The sequence below is a fragment of the Osmerus mordax genome, chromosome 1 (assembly GCF_038355195.1).
Source record: "Osmerus mordax isolate fOsmMor3 chromosome 1, fOsmMor3.pri, whole genome shotgun sequence".
In the NCBI taxonomy this organism is placed as follows: Eukaryota; Metazoa; Chordata; class Actinopteri; order Osmeriformes; family Osmeridae; genus Osmerus; species Osmerus mordax.
Window position 1 is genome coordinate 21086281 of NC_090050.1, and position 14800 is coordinate 21101080.

Below are 14800 nucleotides of genomic sequence, written 5' to 3' on the forward strand. Positions count from 1 at the left end.
TCTTGTCGTTCCAAAGTGGGAGGAAGGAACGGAGAGAAACAAAGAGACAAAGAGAGAGAGAGAGAGAGAGGTGGGTTTCTCAAAGGGCACCGCATGTCACCAGTGTCACCAGCTATTAGACTACAGGACACCCACACAGTAGTTTTTTCCCATCTTGCCTTTCTGTCTTTTTGTCTCACTATATAAGTGTCTGTCTTCCTGTGTACCTGCCCATTGTCCTCCTGTTCTTCCTCCATCCATCCCTGTCACCCTCCATCCTTCTTCTCTCTCTCCATTATTCCCTCCCTATATACCCCCCACCCATCCCTGATGTGTGTGAGTCATCTCTGGTCTTCTGATGTGCATCAGTTAGAGACCAGAAACTAAAAATATCCCTGTGATTCACACCAGACAACTTACCACACATCTGTTGTCTAATCTCAGTCACTTCACCACTTGTGAAGCATGTGTGTGTGCTTGTGTGAGTGTGTACGGGAATGTGTGTGTTATTGATACTATCTGGCTACTCACCTAGCTAAACAATCTTATCTCAGATGTATCTGACAAGACAACATTCAAATTTAACCACACAGCTGCCCCCCCAATTCCCCTGCGAAAATCATGAACCTGCCTGAGTTTATCTGCAGCTTAAAGAACTGTGTATCCAGGCACGGTAACAAGGTGTATTTAATGTGTGTGTGTGACTGTGTGAGTGAGTGTGTGTGTGTGGGTGGGTGTGTGTGTGTGTGCATGCTGTACGCGTTGACGCATGTGTTTGTGTTTAGGGTGACACACCAGTCAGCGCTGCTAGAGCTTAACTGTGAATGAGAGGAGACAAAGAAAGAAAAGAAAGATGAGGATTAACTGAACAGAAGCTGCTCACCGGAGCAGATGTGGAGTCGGAATTGTACATTCTCTGAATGCTGTTTCTCTGTCCTGCTGTGGTCGTCCAGGGCTGGCCAGAAGCACTCTGAAGAACTGTCTAGACTGCAGACAGACACATAGGTCCAACACACAGTGTGAGGTGCAATTGATTTAGATCTGGCTTCAATGGCACTTCTTAAAACTATACCTCTCTCACCGCGAACCGTGACCATCAGGGAGCTGAACCAACCGCACTCCAAGTACTAGAAATAGTTGTGTGTCTGGAGAGATCTTCTGAGGGTTGGCAGGCTGAAACCAACAGAAAGCTGGCTGAAACCAGAACTACATTCCGGGCATGAAAAGGCCCTGGGGGAACTAACCACCACCCTCATCAGAGCGAAGACTCATCTCTACTTTGTTTTACTCTACTCTGCTGGGTTCTACTCTACTCTGCTCTATGCTCCAATATATTCTACTCTGTAGACTCTCTGCGCAAATCTACTCTACTCTATTCTTCACTCTGCCATGTTCTGCTCTACTTTCCTGTACTCTGTTCTCCACAATCTGCAGTTGGTGGCAATTCTTTAATGTAGCTGCTGTGATTTATTACATAAAGTACTATAATTAGCCTACCTTTGTTGCACTCTACTCAGTATTGTACCGTACTCAACACTGAAAGACATAGTAAACACACTGACATTCGTCAGAACAAAGCCAGGTTGAGCTCCAGCTTCGGCCTGCCCAGCTCAGACAAAGACTTCTAAATCCAGATTAGTGTTACTGCACTTGGCCTGTTCCTGTTTGTCAACTCTGGAGCTTCCATACACCCGCGCACACACACACACTCACATACACAAACACACATACACGCACACAAACAAACATAGACACACACCCCTAGAACCCCCTGGAGCTAAGACGGGAAGCCTGTCTACGGACCCTGTATCCTGAAGATAACGGATCGCAAGGTCACCGTTTTTTTGGTTGCATGTCACCGTAATAACTTACAGTAGGAAGGTTCTGTCATCAGCTGTGAAGTGTAGGGGAGGACGCATACGTGTGCTCTGCTGCTCTGCTCTCAGCTCCCGTTGACACGAGAAGACTGAAGCAACTGTAGTCCGACAGCCTGAGTGGTCTGTCCCCTGGTCTCTGAAAGGCCAGAAGAAAAGCTCAAAGGCTGTGAACTGACCCACACTCCACCTGCACACACTTGGGCTTAAAGTGTCCTCCTCTTTCAGTAGTCTACTGGTCAATTCTGTTATTGTAATACACGGCTCATACATGAGTTGACGGGTAAGAGCTCAGTACAGTCTTTGTACATATCTGGCAATAGAACTGAGTGAAACCCCATCTAGCTGCATGCCTAGTCCTGGTTACTCAACCTGAAGCTCTCTGTCTGTCTGAATCCTTAAGACCGGCTCTCCTCATTTCCAAACAGCTGGTCGTCACCATGGTTGACGACTGACAGCGGTCAGTTCGGAAACACGAGACCGAAGGGGATAGAGTTACCCAGCATGCCCTACAAACGGATAGGAGAAGCACTGTTACCCGGCCTCCATGGTAACGGTCAGTTGGAGCATGGGTGTCTTTACCTTCCCTGTGTCTTTAAATCTGTAGGAGTATTGAGACACACCCACAATAACCTGCTTTTCCCTAGTAACATTCAGTCAAACACAGGGAGTCACTGCTGTGGTAACAGACAGTGAAACTGGTCAAAGTTTCCTAATATCTAATCTTCCAGACTGGCAGGCTGGTGACCCAGAATCTGGCTTCATCAGCAAACTGTTCTGGGTCACTGAAAATACCTGCCTTCAATTCCCCCTTGTATTAAACCAGGAAGTAGGATGAAGCAGGTGTTATGGTCTTTCTTCTACTGAACCAGGAAGAAAGATCACCATCAACTGTTCCTGTAATTTCAAAAATGGCAAAGCATCTATGATAAAGAGCTACTGTATCTAGTATCTGTATCTGTGTCTGGTTGGACAAAAGCCACTGTGACTTGTCAACCATGAAAATGTTATTTCTGGGGCGTCCTGGTGGCTCACCGGGTAAAAACGCACAGCAGCAAACCAGGTTCGCTTCCAGCCCGGGGCCATTGGCAGCAAATCATCCCCTCTCTCACGCCTTTCCTGTTTCTCTCAAACTGTCACTGTTATTAATAAAGCAGAAATCCCCCAAAATATATATCTTAGAAAAGAAAATGTTGCTGCTGTAGCTTGTAGATGAGAGCTAAAGTAATGTAGTTCTAAGATGAAACTTACTAGCACAGCATTTAGTATTCAGCGTAGGTAGACCTGCACCATACCACATACATCATTCGGTCCCAATCAAGCATCTTTATTGCATTATTGTACTGTACACTAGTAACTGTTAACAGCTTGGTGTATCTTTTGTAACAGTAACATACTCACATTTAACAGAAACAACATTAAGATAAAGACAAAAAAAATCTCACCTAGTATTCTCCGTCTATGTACAGTACATACACAAGCTAAGGTTCACATTTTGTGTAGAAAATAAATGACAATGTACTGAGATGAGCTTTGTCCCCACAGTGTTGCTAAGCCCTACATAATTCACGTCATTAATTACCTGGACCATAGACAATGGTTATTTGAAAATAAAAATATATTATATTCGTTATTGTATATTCTTATATCAGAATATATGTAAATAATCCCCCTGTACATCACTATTGTGATTCTAAATCACTGATGAGTGTGTGTTGATGACATAGTATCATTTGATATATATACCTGCATTTGATTTTATAAGAGTGTGGAATCAGGCCACACAGGCATGAAACACAGCCTTTAAACTTGTGTGTTTGGTCAAAATTAAACAACATAAATTCAGCAAATAAAGATGGTATAGTGTATGGTAAAGAATGGCGATACACTGGAATGCAATGATCTTGGTCTGAAAACTTTTGAGTTGATACTGTCAGGGTCATAACAGACATGACTATTAATGTTGTGCACCACCACAACAAGCGGTTTGGAAGACTACTCCTGATCGAAATGAACTTTCCTACTATGTCACCGGCATTTCATAGTATCACCAAAGCTTTAAAAAAAATGGCTACACAGCTCGGAAACTGAGGAATGTAAAAACGACACACAGACTTTATCGTTCTAAAGGTAGAAGAGACAAGGCTAACAGGCCTGTCTGTCATACCTACAGCTTAAAAGGCAAGAAAATGCAGGCACATTCTGTACTGTGTACCTTTCCATGTCCTGTTCTATCACACCCTGTGGGATGGGCTGGGACAGTAAAAGCACAGTTCACAATTTTTAATTACCCGCTACAAACCCTCAGAACAGACACTGGAGGGGACACAGGTGTGAAGTAAGGAACGATGGTGGGAGATGTTTAGGGTGCACCCACACCCACACCTTCCCATAGCACCGACTCAGGCTCCATCTGCAGGTTTAACCAGCCCTGAACGTAGAACCACACACACACACACAACAAGGTCTCTCTCAGTTGTTGTTCTTCAGCTCGAAGCGGCTGTACACATGCTTGGACTTCATCTGGTTGTAGTGGTTGACCAAGTCCAGTTTGCTGTGGCCCAGGGTCATCCGGTTTTTGTCCTGCCTGTTTATGATGCCCACGGGGGAGAGGGGGGGAGGGGGGCTCTGCTGGCTCTCTGGCTCTGTCTGAGACAGGTCTGGCCCCCCCCAGGCTGTGCTGAGGGGTGGGGACCTGTGGAATGTGTAGGAGTCCTTCTCCTTGGTGGGGGACATGAAGAGGTCAGTGAGTTTGTTGAGGAGAGGGTTGGACGGGGCTCTTTTGTTAGGGGTGAGTTTGTTTTCGACCACAGGGGACTGCTGTGCATGGGACGTGTAGACCGGGCTAGGGCTGGTTTGGAAAAGCTTGTGGTCATACAGACCTAGCGCCTGGAACTTTGACGTGGTCCCTCCAACTGTCGGACGCATGAAGTCTGGAGTTTTGGATTTTGTCCAGTCAATCCCTTTCAATTGGCCAATCCCGGGCGCAGGGCGTTCAGGAGCCGGGTTGTGATTGGCTCCGTTGATTCGGGTGCCAGGAGGGCTGGGATTCTGCCCGCCTCCGCTCCCTCCCCCCCTCCTCTCGGGGCTCAGGTGTGCCTTTGTCGCCTCCTTCTCGTGACCTTGGGTGACCTTGTACACGGTTGGTGCCATCCCGGGCGCTGCCTTCACGCTGGACATGCTGCTGCTGGACTGGCTGCTGGAGTTCTCTGAAGACAACCTCTCCCGTTCCCTCGACCTATCTGGGAGGAAGTCCATACCCATGCCTGGGAAGGTCATGGCGGGGTAGGCGGGGAAGCTGGGAAGGCCCTCATCCTCGGGGTTGTGGAAACAGTCTATGATCTGGGAGTCTGCATACAGGCAACGGAACTCCCGGTCAAAGCTGTCAGTGATGTGGCCTGAGAAGTGCATCATCATGTTGCTGTGGACCTGGGCGGAGAGCCACGTGAAGCTGCAGGAAGACAGGAAACAGGAAGACAGGAAACAGGAAGTGGTCAGCAACAGGAAAAAAAACTCAATCACATTAGCTAAATATTTAGGACAACGTAGACCCTGTGGCACAAATAGATATCTCTCTAACAAATGACATACACAGTAGTTTCAGTGTTCTATTTACTACACAGCCAAATGCACAAGATACCAGTACTTGGAGGGACAACTTTAAACCTGTAAAACCGTCTACAGGAAAGTGCCCAATTAGCTTAGCCGTCTTGATACTGGTCAACTCTCTAATCTGAATAGGAAACATACAGGTGTGGTGTTAGAGCTTCCTGGATAAACTCTGTCATGGTGGTGAATCACCAACAGCTTATCTGCTTTGGGCTGACAAGGAGACCTAGGCTCGATACACACACACACACACACACACACACACACACACACACACGGCACATACATACAGTACACGCACACGCATACACACCGCAACATTTTGCACATGTAAAGTACACAAACACACACAGACACACACACACACACAGACTATTGTGTGAGCAAGTTCACTCCAACAGCCAAAGGAAAAAAGACCAGGGCTAGTTTAAATACCATTCGACTAACCAGAACTACTTTGGTCCAGAGTTTAGCACACTGATAACTTGTGGATTGGCACGCAAGTGGGATTTTAGTTTCCAGCTGTGTCAAAAACTGTGAGTCAGGCTTTTACAGAGTGTTAAGTAATCATTGTTAAGGCACGCAATACGAGCATTTGATAATCAGATTAGCTCCCTTACCACTGGGATCATATAACCATCATGCCTTTATGTGTTTTGTAGACAACTACTACAATTCCCTCAATGTTTGTGGATCTGTTTTCTTAAGAAGCCCTGGAACACAGTTACTAGGAAGTGGGTTTTGTATGAGTGCACTTCCTGGTCTCGTTATTGTTAATCTTTCGCAAGAAAAACATTAAATGACATTTGAGAGTCAAATATTTATTGCCGCTCGCCTTAAGCATACTTTGGCACACCATCACCAGCCAGAGAAGTATGCTTGAGCACTGAGCCTTGTCAGCCCTGCCCACCCTTCCTACCGCCCACACACACACCATCACATCCCTGGCTGGCAGGTGAAACACGTTCTGCTCATGATCACAGTAACCTCCGCTAAAACCTGGTCTAGTACTGAACGGTAACACAGAGCTGGAACGATACAAGGGCAGATAAAACAGAGAGTGTTTGATCTAGCTTGGGTCAGGTTCATCGACACTATAAGCAAAAGGGTGGCATATAGAACCATCTGGAACAAAAGAAGAACAGACAAGAATCAGCTCAGGAAGGAGCTGTTTGCTATCTATACAGTGTTATAGAACAGGGTTAGGTTTGGTAACAGAAGAGACCACAGTCTAGAGGGTTCCTGATAAACCCTCACTTTATAGGTCAGGCAAACCCTTCAGCAAACAGGTCTCCAAACAGGGCTATAGTGTAGTATAGCAGAGATTGTAGGACGTACACACATGGTCTTCAGCTCTCTCTAGACCCCACTAAGCTGTTAGAATCCCTAAGGGCTTCACAAGACCATGTTTGTGCAGCAGTTCCAATCACACCTTTATTACACTAGCACTGCATGCTTCCACTTGACCACTCTCTCTCTCTCTCTCTCTCTCTCTCTCTCTCTCTCTCTCTCTCTCTCTCTCTCTCTCTCTCTCTCTCTCTCAGTGTGAACTGCAAACACAGCGTTATAAAAGAGAGAGTGACAGTTGACTTATCGGTGAAGGAGTGAATGTGCACTCCAGTTTCTCTTGTTCAGACAGTATCTCTGAAAGAGGAGTTGTTACATGCACTCCAGTCCCTTCACTACTCACTGCTAGTGAACACTGACTATAATTATGGTTATTGCTCAGGTATGTTTGTTTCAAAAGATTCCAGGTTCAGTTACAGCAGCCATCCACACAAACGAGGTATTGTAGGCAGTTCAGACAGAAGGAAATCCTTCACTGTATTCCCAAAACCTTTACAGTGTTTAACAAGTGTCTGCTGAATTTAAAATTCCTTTACAATTTACAAATACATTTACAATACTGACATTTCCCCACTGCGGGACAAATATAGGATTATCTTATCTTTATTTTTTTTAAATCATGGTATTTGCAGAATTGACCATCTGTGTTCGTTCTATTTAGATAATGCACATTGGTAGATGCACAGTCTTATACATACAGCACTTATTTCCTTGATTTTCAAAATAAGGTACTATTTCAACTACTTGCCAAAACTACATTATTGCTTTACATAAAAAACATCTCCTAAATTACATCTTCCTTTTCCTCTCATACACAGTGCTCCATTCTTCAGCACCAAGTATCATTTGTTAAGCGCTTGTAAGAAGAGCATGTTTTTTTCAAGGTAGTGAATAACATGGCACTGCTGAGTCCCCTCTCACCCTAACCCCCCTCTCACCTGTATGAGCCAGCAATGACCTCCTCACAGTCAATGATCATGAACTTCTCCTGGACTTGACCTGTGAACTTCTTCCCACTCTTGGTGCAGTACGTGTCTCCACACACAGTACGGACCCTCATGTTCTGAGGAGACAAGCAGGTTTAAGAGACGGTCACACACACACACATTTGCACACACTCAAGCATACACACATTCATGCACGTACGCACCCACCCACACACACACACAAGAACAGACATACAGGACTAGTTCATATTTTGGAGTGTGGACATCTTTACATCCATCATTGTGACAATGAAAAGGTTAAATAATCTGAGCTGTAGTTTTAACTCCTTTCACCATTGCCTTTCATACCGTCACAAGTGGGGCAGGATTGATTGTATCACATGTAATGCATGCAGAGTCTCCAACACAGTGAATTCTCTGTCTTATGTCAATAAAGGACAGAAAGGACCCTGTAAGGAACTTAACACCTGCCCCCCCTCCACATTCATACACACACACACACACACACATCATCCAGACAGCCGTCTTCACTCCCACTTACACCCAGGTGAGAGTTCTGTATGTCCAGAGCTGAACACATGTCAACAAAGTAGTCCAGGTTCTTCTCATCCAGCAGGATGTAGACAGGGACCTTGCGCTTGCTAGATGCCTCCATCAGGTCACACAGGAGGTCCACATCTGTAAACAGGTCCATCACAAGAGCTATCACCTGCAACACACACAGGGAAATGCTGAGTAATCATAAAATCCCAACACTCTTCTTGTGGTGCTTTACCGAGGAAGAGCTGGCCTAGTATCAAAATATTCTTTACATTGTAAATATATACAAATGTTGCATTTGTTTATTTTTTAAATGTGAAATGTGAATGGAAAGGCTTTCTAAGTTGTGTTATGCACTTTATAATAAACCTTGCTGACATTTCCGCTTAAGAAGTGTCAGCAATTAGATCAGGATGAACACAAAACATGGAACTTGAGTCATCAAAGGCTTATTTAAATACCAACATGTCCTTATCAACATATTGAACTCCATTAATAAGTTAAGGGCTAGACAGGCACAACTTTTCTGAAACCAAACGAGATCGGAATATTATCTTACTTACCAAACGCACATGTATGCTCAAGTCAAATTACTTTTGGACTCGGTAGCATTTTTGGGTCTCTCAGGAACGACCTCAACTCAAGAATGTCGTGGGCCTACAAACACCCTAAAACATTTTTTAAATTAAATATCCAAGCATATTTAATGGTTGATTCCTTTTAATCTAGTTATTTACCTTTTTTGCTTTATTTATCAATGACCGGATAATGTCTTTGATGTTGTGTGACTTGTCCCTCTGGAAGTATATCTGTGTTTCTGAGGGCCCATAGCGAAGCGGCTGCTCAGGCCAACCCAGCTCCAGCATTGGTGGTTCCTCGTCGGACATCATAGGAAAGTAAGTCCCGGAGGTGAGCTCGGACACTGCGTCTCCCTCCCCAAAGTCCCGGTCGATGCTCCCGTTCGAGCAGCTGTCAGTGGGGCAGTTCTTGGCAACATTTTCGGTAATGTAACGAATTTCAAGCGGCGACAAAAAGTTCAACTCCCTCTCCTGGGTCAGAACTCGACGGTAATCCTTCTCCCCGGACTCCAGCAGTGCGTCCGTTGCCAACCGGGCCGCTTCGTTGTGGCTCAGCTCTAGAATGGAGCCCTGTCTCCATGGGTTTTTTACCTCTTCCAACCGGGTCGCGAGTTTACCCAGTGGTTTACGTCCGCTTTGCGCCGGCCTCAGTTGGTCAGTGTTTAGCATTGTGCCTGGTCAGCACGGAAATCGACGTAAATATTGCTCCACTGCCCCTGTAGTTTACAAGAAGTTTGCAAATGAAAATAGTGTGGACTAAGCCGAAATGGATGTGGCCTCTCTAGTTCCCGTTCATGACAGCGTCTGTATTCCCGGGGGCTATTTGTATTGTTGGTATTTTCATTGACACCGCCTCTTCTCTCTCTCTCTCTCTCTCTCTCTCTCTCTCTCTCTCTCTCTCTCTCTCTCTCTCTCTCTCTCTCTCTCTCTCTCTCTCTCTCTCTCTCTCTCTCTCTCTCTCTCTCTTCTCTCTCTAATACACACACCTGTATCTAGCTACCTGTGAGCAGCTCCGCCTTTCTGCTCACATGATGTGAAATTGAAAACCTGGCCATCCCCGGAGCCCCTCTCCATGGCAGCGCGTTGGGGGGAAGGCTTTACGCCCAAATGTTAAACCTCAATTCTGTTAAGAGCCTCCACCACCTCCTCCTCCCATCAAGGGGGGATAAAGTAATTAGATAACAAAGAGGGAATAGAGTTCTGAAGCTTGTTGAGGCCTTTATGGAGACTGCAGAACTGTTTATCATTCAACTTTTGGATTATTCAAACTCATACATTGCACCAAATAAATAGCATATTTAGTTATACTTTATCTGTATGTTATATGTGTTTATTTACATTTAGTCATTTAGCAGACGCTCTTATCCAGAGCGACTTACAGTAAGTACAGGGACATTCCCCCGAGGCAAGTAGGGTGAAGTGCCTTGCCCAAGGACACAACGTCATTTTGCACGGCCAGGAATCGAACTGGCAACCTTTAGATTACTAGCCCGATTCCCTAACTGCTCAGCCACCTGACACCTTATGGGTTTATGGGAGTGTCTCAATGCATACATGTGTGTTTGATGATTCCCTTCATCATTCAGGAATAAGTGTGTTGCCCAACTGACTCTGAAGAACACATAAACCAGTCCTATCACCCAGGTCTCATCTTAGCTCCACTCTGCCGACTCATTTGACTGGTAAATGAGGAAGAGCTACTGTCTTTGTAGTGTCTGTGCTATTCATCTGTTTGCTCTGGAAAGGTCACATGGATGAGTGATGAATAATAACACAACATTCCATTCTCAACAAGTATTAAACAGTAATACTCTAAACAGAGCATAACCTCTTGTTGTTGCATATCTGGTAAACAACATCCTTGTGATCAACAAGTTAATTTATCTAAGCCTATATTCTGATAGATGACATCACTCTAAAGGTGATTCTAATCTACTGGTCAGCCAGTAGTCTACCAGTAGTCTTGACTGGCTGACTATCTCATATCTGAGAGACTTCCCGTCCAGCAGAAACACCAGATAAAACAGATATGCATGTATGTTGAAGAGGCAACCAACTGTCAATGATTACTTCATACAGACCTACCCTATAAAACAACCTAAACCACTCCATAAACCATCCGTCTGTGATTGGCTGAACACCTCTGAGTCACTGGCTGGGTGTTCCTCGCTGTGTAAATCTAATCATGAGCTGTTGTGACTAATAGTATTACTATGTTACTCACTCCTGTGATGGAATTATTGTTTTTGTCTTAATATGATTGTATCCACAAGTCACAAAAGGCTCTACAGTATGTGTCTGCAATCCATATTGTATGTAATTCCTTTATGTTTTCAAAACACCAGAGCACCAACTGACTCATTATACTTTTGTATTGACATTCAGGGTCTGAAAGAATGGCATAAAAACACAAGCTCTTTGAAATCATGCGACTGTTAACAGAAATGATAGTGACATATCAAATTTCTCTCTATCTTCTGTTCTCACAGTCACCACCATATCTTTCGAATCTTAAACAAACTGTTCAATCAGTTATTATTTTTATTCAATTCTGAGATCCACCACAGCAGAAACAAGTCTCATCCACCAATCCGGGTGCAGTGTTACAGCAACCTCAACAGTTTCCAGAATCCACTGACAAATCAGGTTTGACCAGCTGGGCTCTCACACAGGGAAGACAGGAAGTAAGAAACCAATTGAGAACAGTCCTTTTGCTTTCCAGTAAAAATTATGCGTCATGGTGTTTGTGTGTGTGTTTACAGTGTATGTTTACAAGTATGTACGGAAGAGTGTTCTGGGATACAAAACAGGATTATTATTTTTTTTACTGTTACAAAGAATTGTGCCTATGAGCTACGGAAGCATCCGGGAATAATCAGTTCCATAATAAGTTCTGGTTGGGACCTTAGTGAGAGATTGAAACAGAGTCAGACACACTGCCACTGATGGTGTGAAAATAAGACACTGGTTTCCTTTGAACAAGATGAGGACATCTATTGTTGATGCACAGAGAAACAGTCCTGTAGTGTGAAATGTTCATGGTAGATTAACACAATGGGCGACACCCAACCCTTTCTGATAGTTTGGCAACTTTAACTTTTTGTGTTCTGATACAAATAGCAGAAATAGTAAACTCAGATTTTATGACATGTATACTTTGTCCAGTTCTAAATGTTTGGGTTCCTGCCAACAGAGATTGGTGGTTCAAACCTTACTTTTTCCAAACATTCAGGGGCTCTGTTTTTCCCCTGTTATTTAAGAAACGTTTCATATTGATATACTGTTTAAAAACCTTATATGAATTTACCCCCTGGCTTGATAGACTCTATACCAAAACTCCTGTTTAATTGGTCATCTGGAACCAGTAATGACACATTGAGTCCAGATGTTAACCGTACAGTTTTTGAATGTATTCCTTAAAATATCCACTCAGGAAATATGATTAATGCCATCAAACTAGACTGTAAACAATGTGCTAAGACTGGTCTGCTTCCAGTGTTCAGAAATCTGGCTTGCTGTCTTTCTCTTTCTGTGTCTCTCTATTTTTCTGTCTCTCTCTGTTTTCTCTCTTTCTCTCTACTTGCATATTGTTAGTCTTGATCCGAGCAATGATTGCCAAGACCTTCGACACATTTGTATGTAATGACAGTTCCTGCAGTTAATATAATTACGTATGAAATCGTAAAAAAGCAAGGCATTTGTACATCACACGGATCAAGGATCTACTACAGTATGTGACTGCTTGCGTTGTCTTGCCATGAGGAGAAAGTATGTCAGAGAGGGTGATCAGACCATGTGATGCGTTCAGGTTTAGCTGGAGGGGAGGGCAGGTACAGAAACATAGCTGGCAGAGAGATGTGTTGGAAACACATGACCGACTCCAACTGTACAGATCCTGCCTCAGCCTGCACACAGTAGCAGGATACCCAAGCTTGCCTTATAAAGCGGCACATTATACGTGCATACTGTGCAGTGTCCTATGGTAGCTTCTAGAAGACCAGACGTTTCACACTGAACCACACTGGCATTCCTGGTGGGCTATGCCAGTGAGTAGGGGGGCATTGTCATCTGGAGACAGATGTTTCACAGTACCCACTCTGAATAGCCAGACAAATGTCCACAGCCTATTGGATACTAGTAGCAATCAATAGAGCTTCAGTTGGACTTTCTGTCCCTCAGAAATATTGCACAGTAGTGGTCATGTAAACACTGTTTGTATCTTTAACACGATTCCTTGAATCATTCCCCTTCGCACACATTGTTTCAGTACAAAGTGTCTATTCATATGCTTTAGTTCAGGAAGGAACAGTGTTTCCAACGGGACTTGAAGACGCAAGATGGGAAAAACAAGACAGTCACTTTAGAGTGTCTGTCTGCATTAGTCATCAGGACTAGTTTTATTTATAGGAACCAAAGGGCCAGTCACGTGTTGTCAATTCAATGAACGTCCACATAAGCCAGTGATACATAATTGTATCATCAGTTTGCGTTTCTGTAGATCTTCCACAATAAATAATGAAGCTTAATGCTTTCGAGTCTTGAGACATCCCATGAAAGCTCGGAGATCAGCAGAGATTATAGGTACAGGCTAATATTTAAGTGCTATGTCAAAACATTTGTCACTGTAAGGCAGGGTAGGGCCAGTTTTGTTCCTGAATAGCTACTCTTCTGTGGGTGACTAACATGATTCAGCTTGTCAACCAATTATTTATCAGAACTAAATGCACTAGCACAGGGTTGGAGGGAACATATTTCAAGGAGCAGGCAAGCTATCAAACGAAACAATTCCATAAAAAAATATTTTCACGCAGAGAGAACTATTTTGCGTTCTCCCCTGCAGCTTTCACATGCATATAGACACAAAAGTGGCTGTTCTCCAAATGTCTTCTAACCTACAACACTACTGATGAGAATAACCTATCCTTGGCTACATCCTGTGTTCAAAGCAATCCTCCCTCTGTCCTGACCGGAGTCTGGTATCAGCTCTGGAGTGGCAGGCTTGATCAGATAGCTCCAACTGCCCCCACCCAGGTCCTGGTGTGGATCCACTTGCCAACTATAGGTCATGCTGTATCTCAGGAGACTGGAGCCTGTAGAGTAAACAGTCTAGCTGAACAGAGCTCACACTCTGTGTGGTGACAGGACAAGATAGGTGAACTGGTTCTCCTGTGAATGGAAACAAGGGAACAAAGGAAGTGTAACCTATGTAACTTCTTTGATTGGAATCACAGATACGGTGCTGTATATTCAAACTGGGTGGAATGGTGGTAGAGGCGGTTTGGTGAGACTCACAACTCACCATCATCTATATCTCTACCAGGTCTGGACTGGGATTGAAAAATGATCCGGGACTTTGAAACACAGACCGGCCCACGACCGTGTATTATTATAATATATATCTTTTTTTTCTGCATTATGCCGCGGCCGTTTGACCGGCCGTTCGGGAAATCTCCCGACTCTCCCGACGGCCAGTCCGACCCTGATCTCTACTGTGTATGTTTGTAGTACCATCTATTTTCTGACCTGAGAAGATGCAGCTAACAGAGCTTCAGCTGTCATCTCCTGATGCTGACCTGGGTTCAAACCCCGGCCTCTTTCACACATCAGGTGCCTCCTCATTTGGAGGTGAATCTCAAGTCTGATATTGAAACTACAGCATAAAGTTATATTTCAAGAGATATGGGCTAAGAAAGGAAAACGGTATCACTATATAACTTTATAGTCTCTATATTTATGTAGACTGAACACTAATACTCCTGACACATTCATGGCATTAAAATACAGATAGATAAATGTGAGTTACTGTTAGGATTAGTTATTAATATCAAAACTTGTCTGTCCTGCTTCATGACTAGTAGTTCTTGATTTGGGTAGTGTGCAGAGCTGCAGGGACTGTCTTTCAACTATGACACAATAACTTGATGAA

General features: G+C 44.1%; 1 protein-coding gene across 1 annotated transcript; it reads right to left on the reverse strand.

Moving 5' to 3' along the window:
* Nucleotides 1–3169: 3169 nt before the first annotated feature.
* fam83c (family with sequence similarity 83 member C) lies at nt 3170–9658 on the reverse strand. The gene is made up of 4 exons (XM_067238963.1): nt 9034–9658; nt 8298–8465; nt 7748–7872; nt 3170–5304 (listed from the first exon to the last, which is right to left on the reverse strand). Exons 1-4 carry the CDS (start codon nt 9541–9543, stop codon nt 4326–4328), a joined length of 1782 nt encoding a protein of 593 aa, XP_067095064.1. The 5' UTR covers nt 9544–9658; the 3' UTR covers nt 3170–4325.
* Between the last annotated feature and the right edge of the window lie 5142 nt (nt 9659–14800).

Excerpts from the sequence above, each read along its gene's own strand:
- fam83c (XM_067238963.1), bottom strand. The coding sequence starts at position 9,543 with ATGCTAAACACTGACCAACTGAGGCCGGCGCAAAGCGGACGTAAACCA. Across the intron at positions 8,466-9,033 it reads TGATAAATAAAGCAAAAAAG|GTGATAGCTCTTGTGATGGA; the intron begins GTAAATAACTAG and ends TGTGTGTTGCAG. Across the intron at positions 5,305-7,747 it reads GTCATTGCTGGCTCATACAG|CTTCACGTGGCTCTCCGCCC; the intron begins GTGAGAGGGGGG and ends GTCTTCCTGCAG.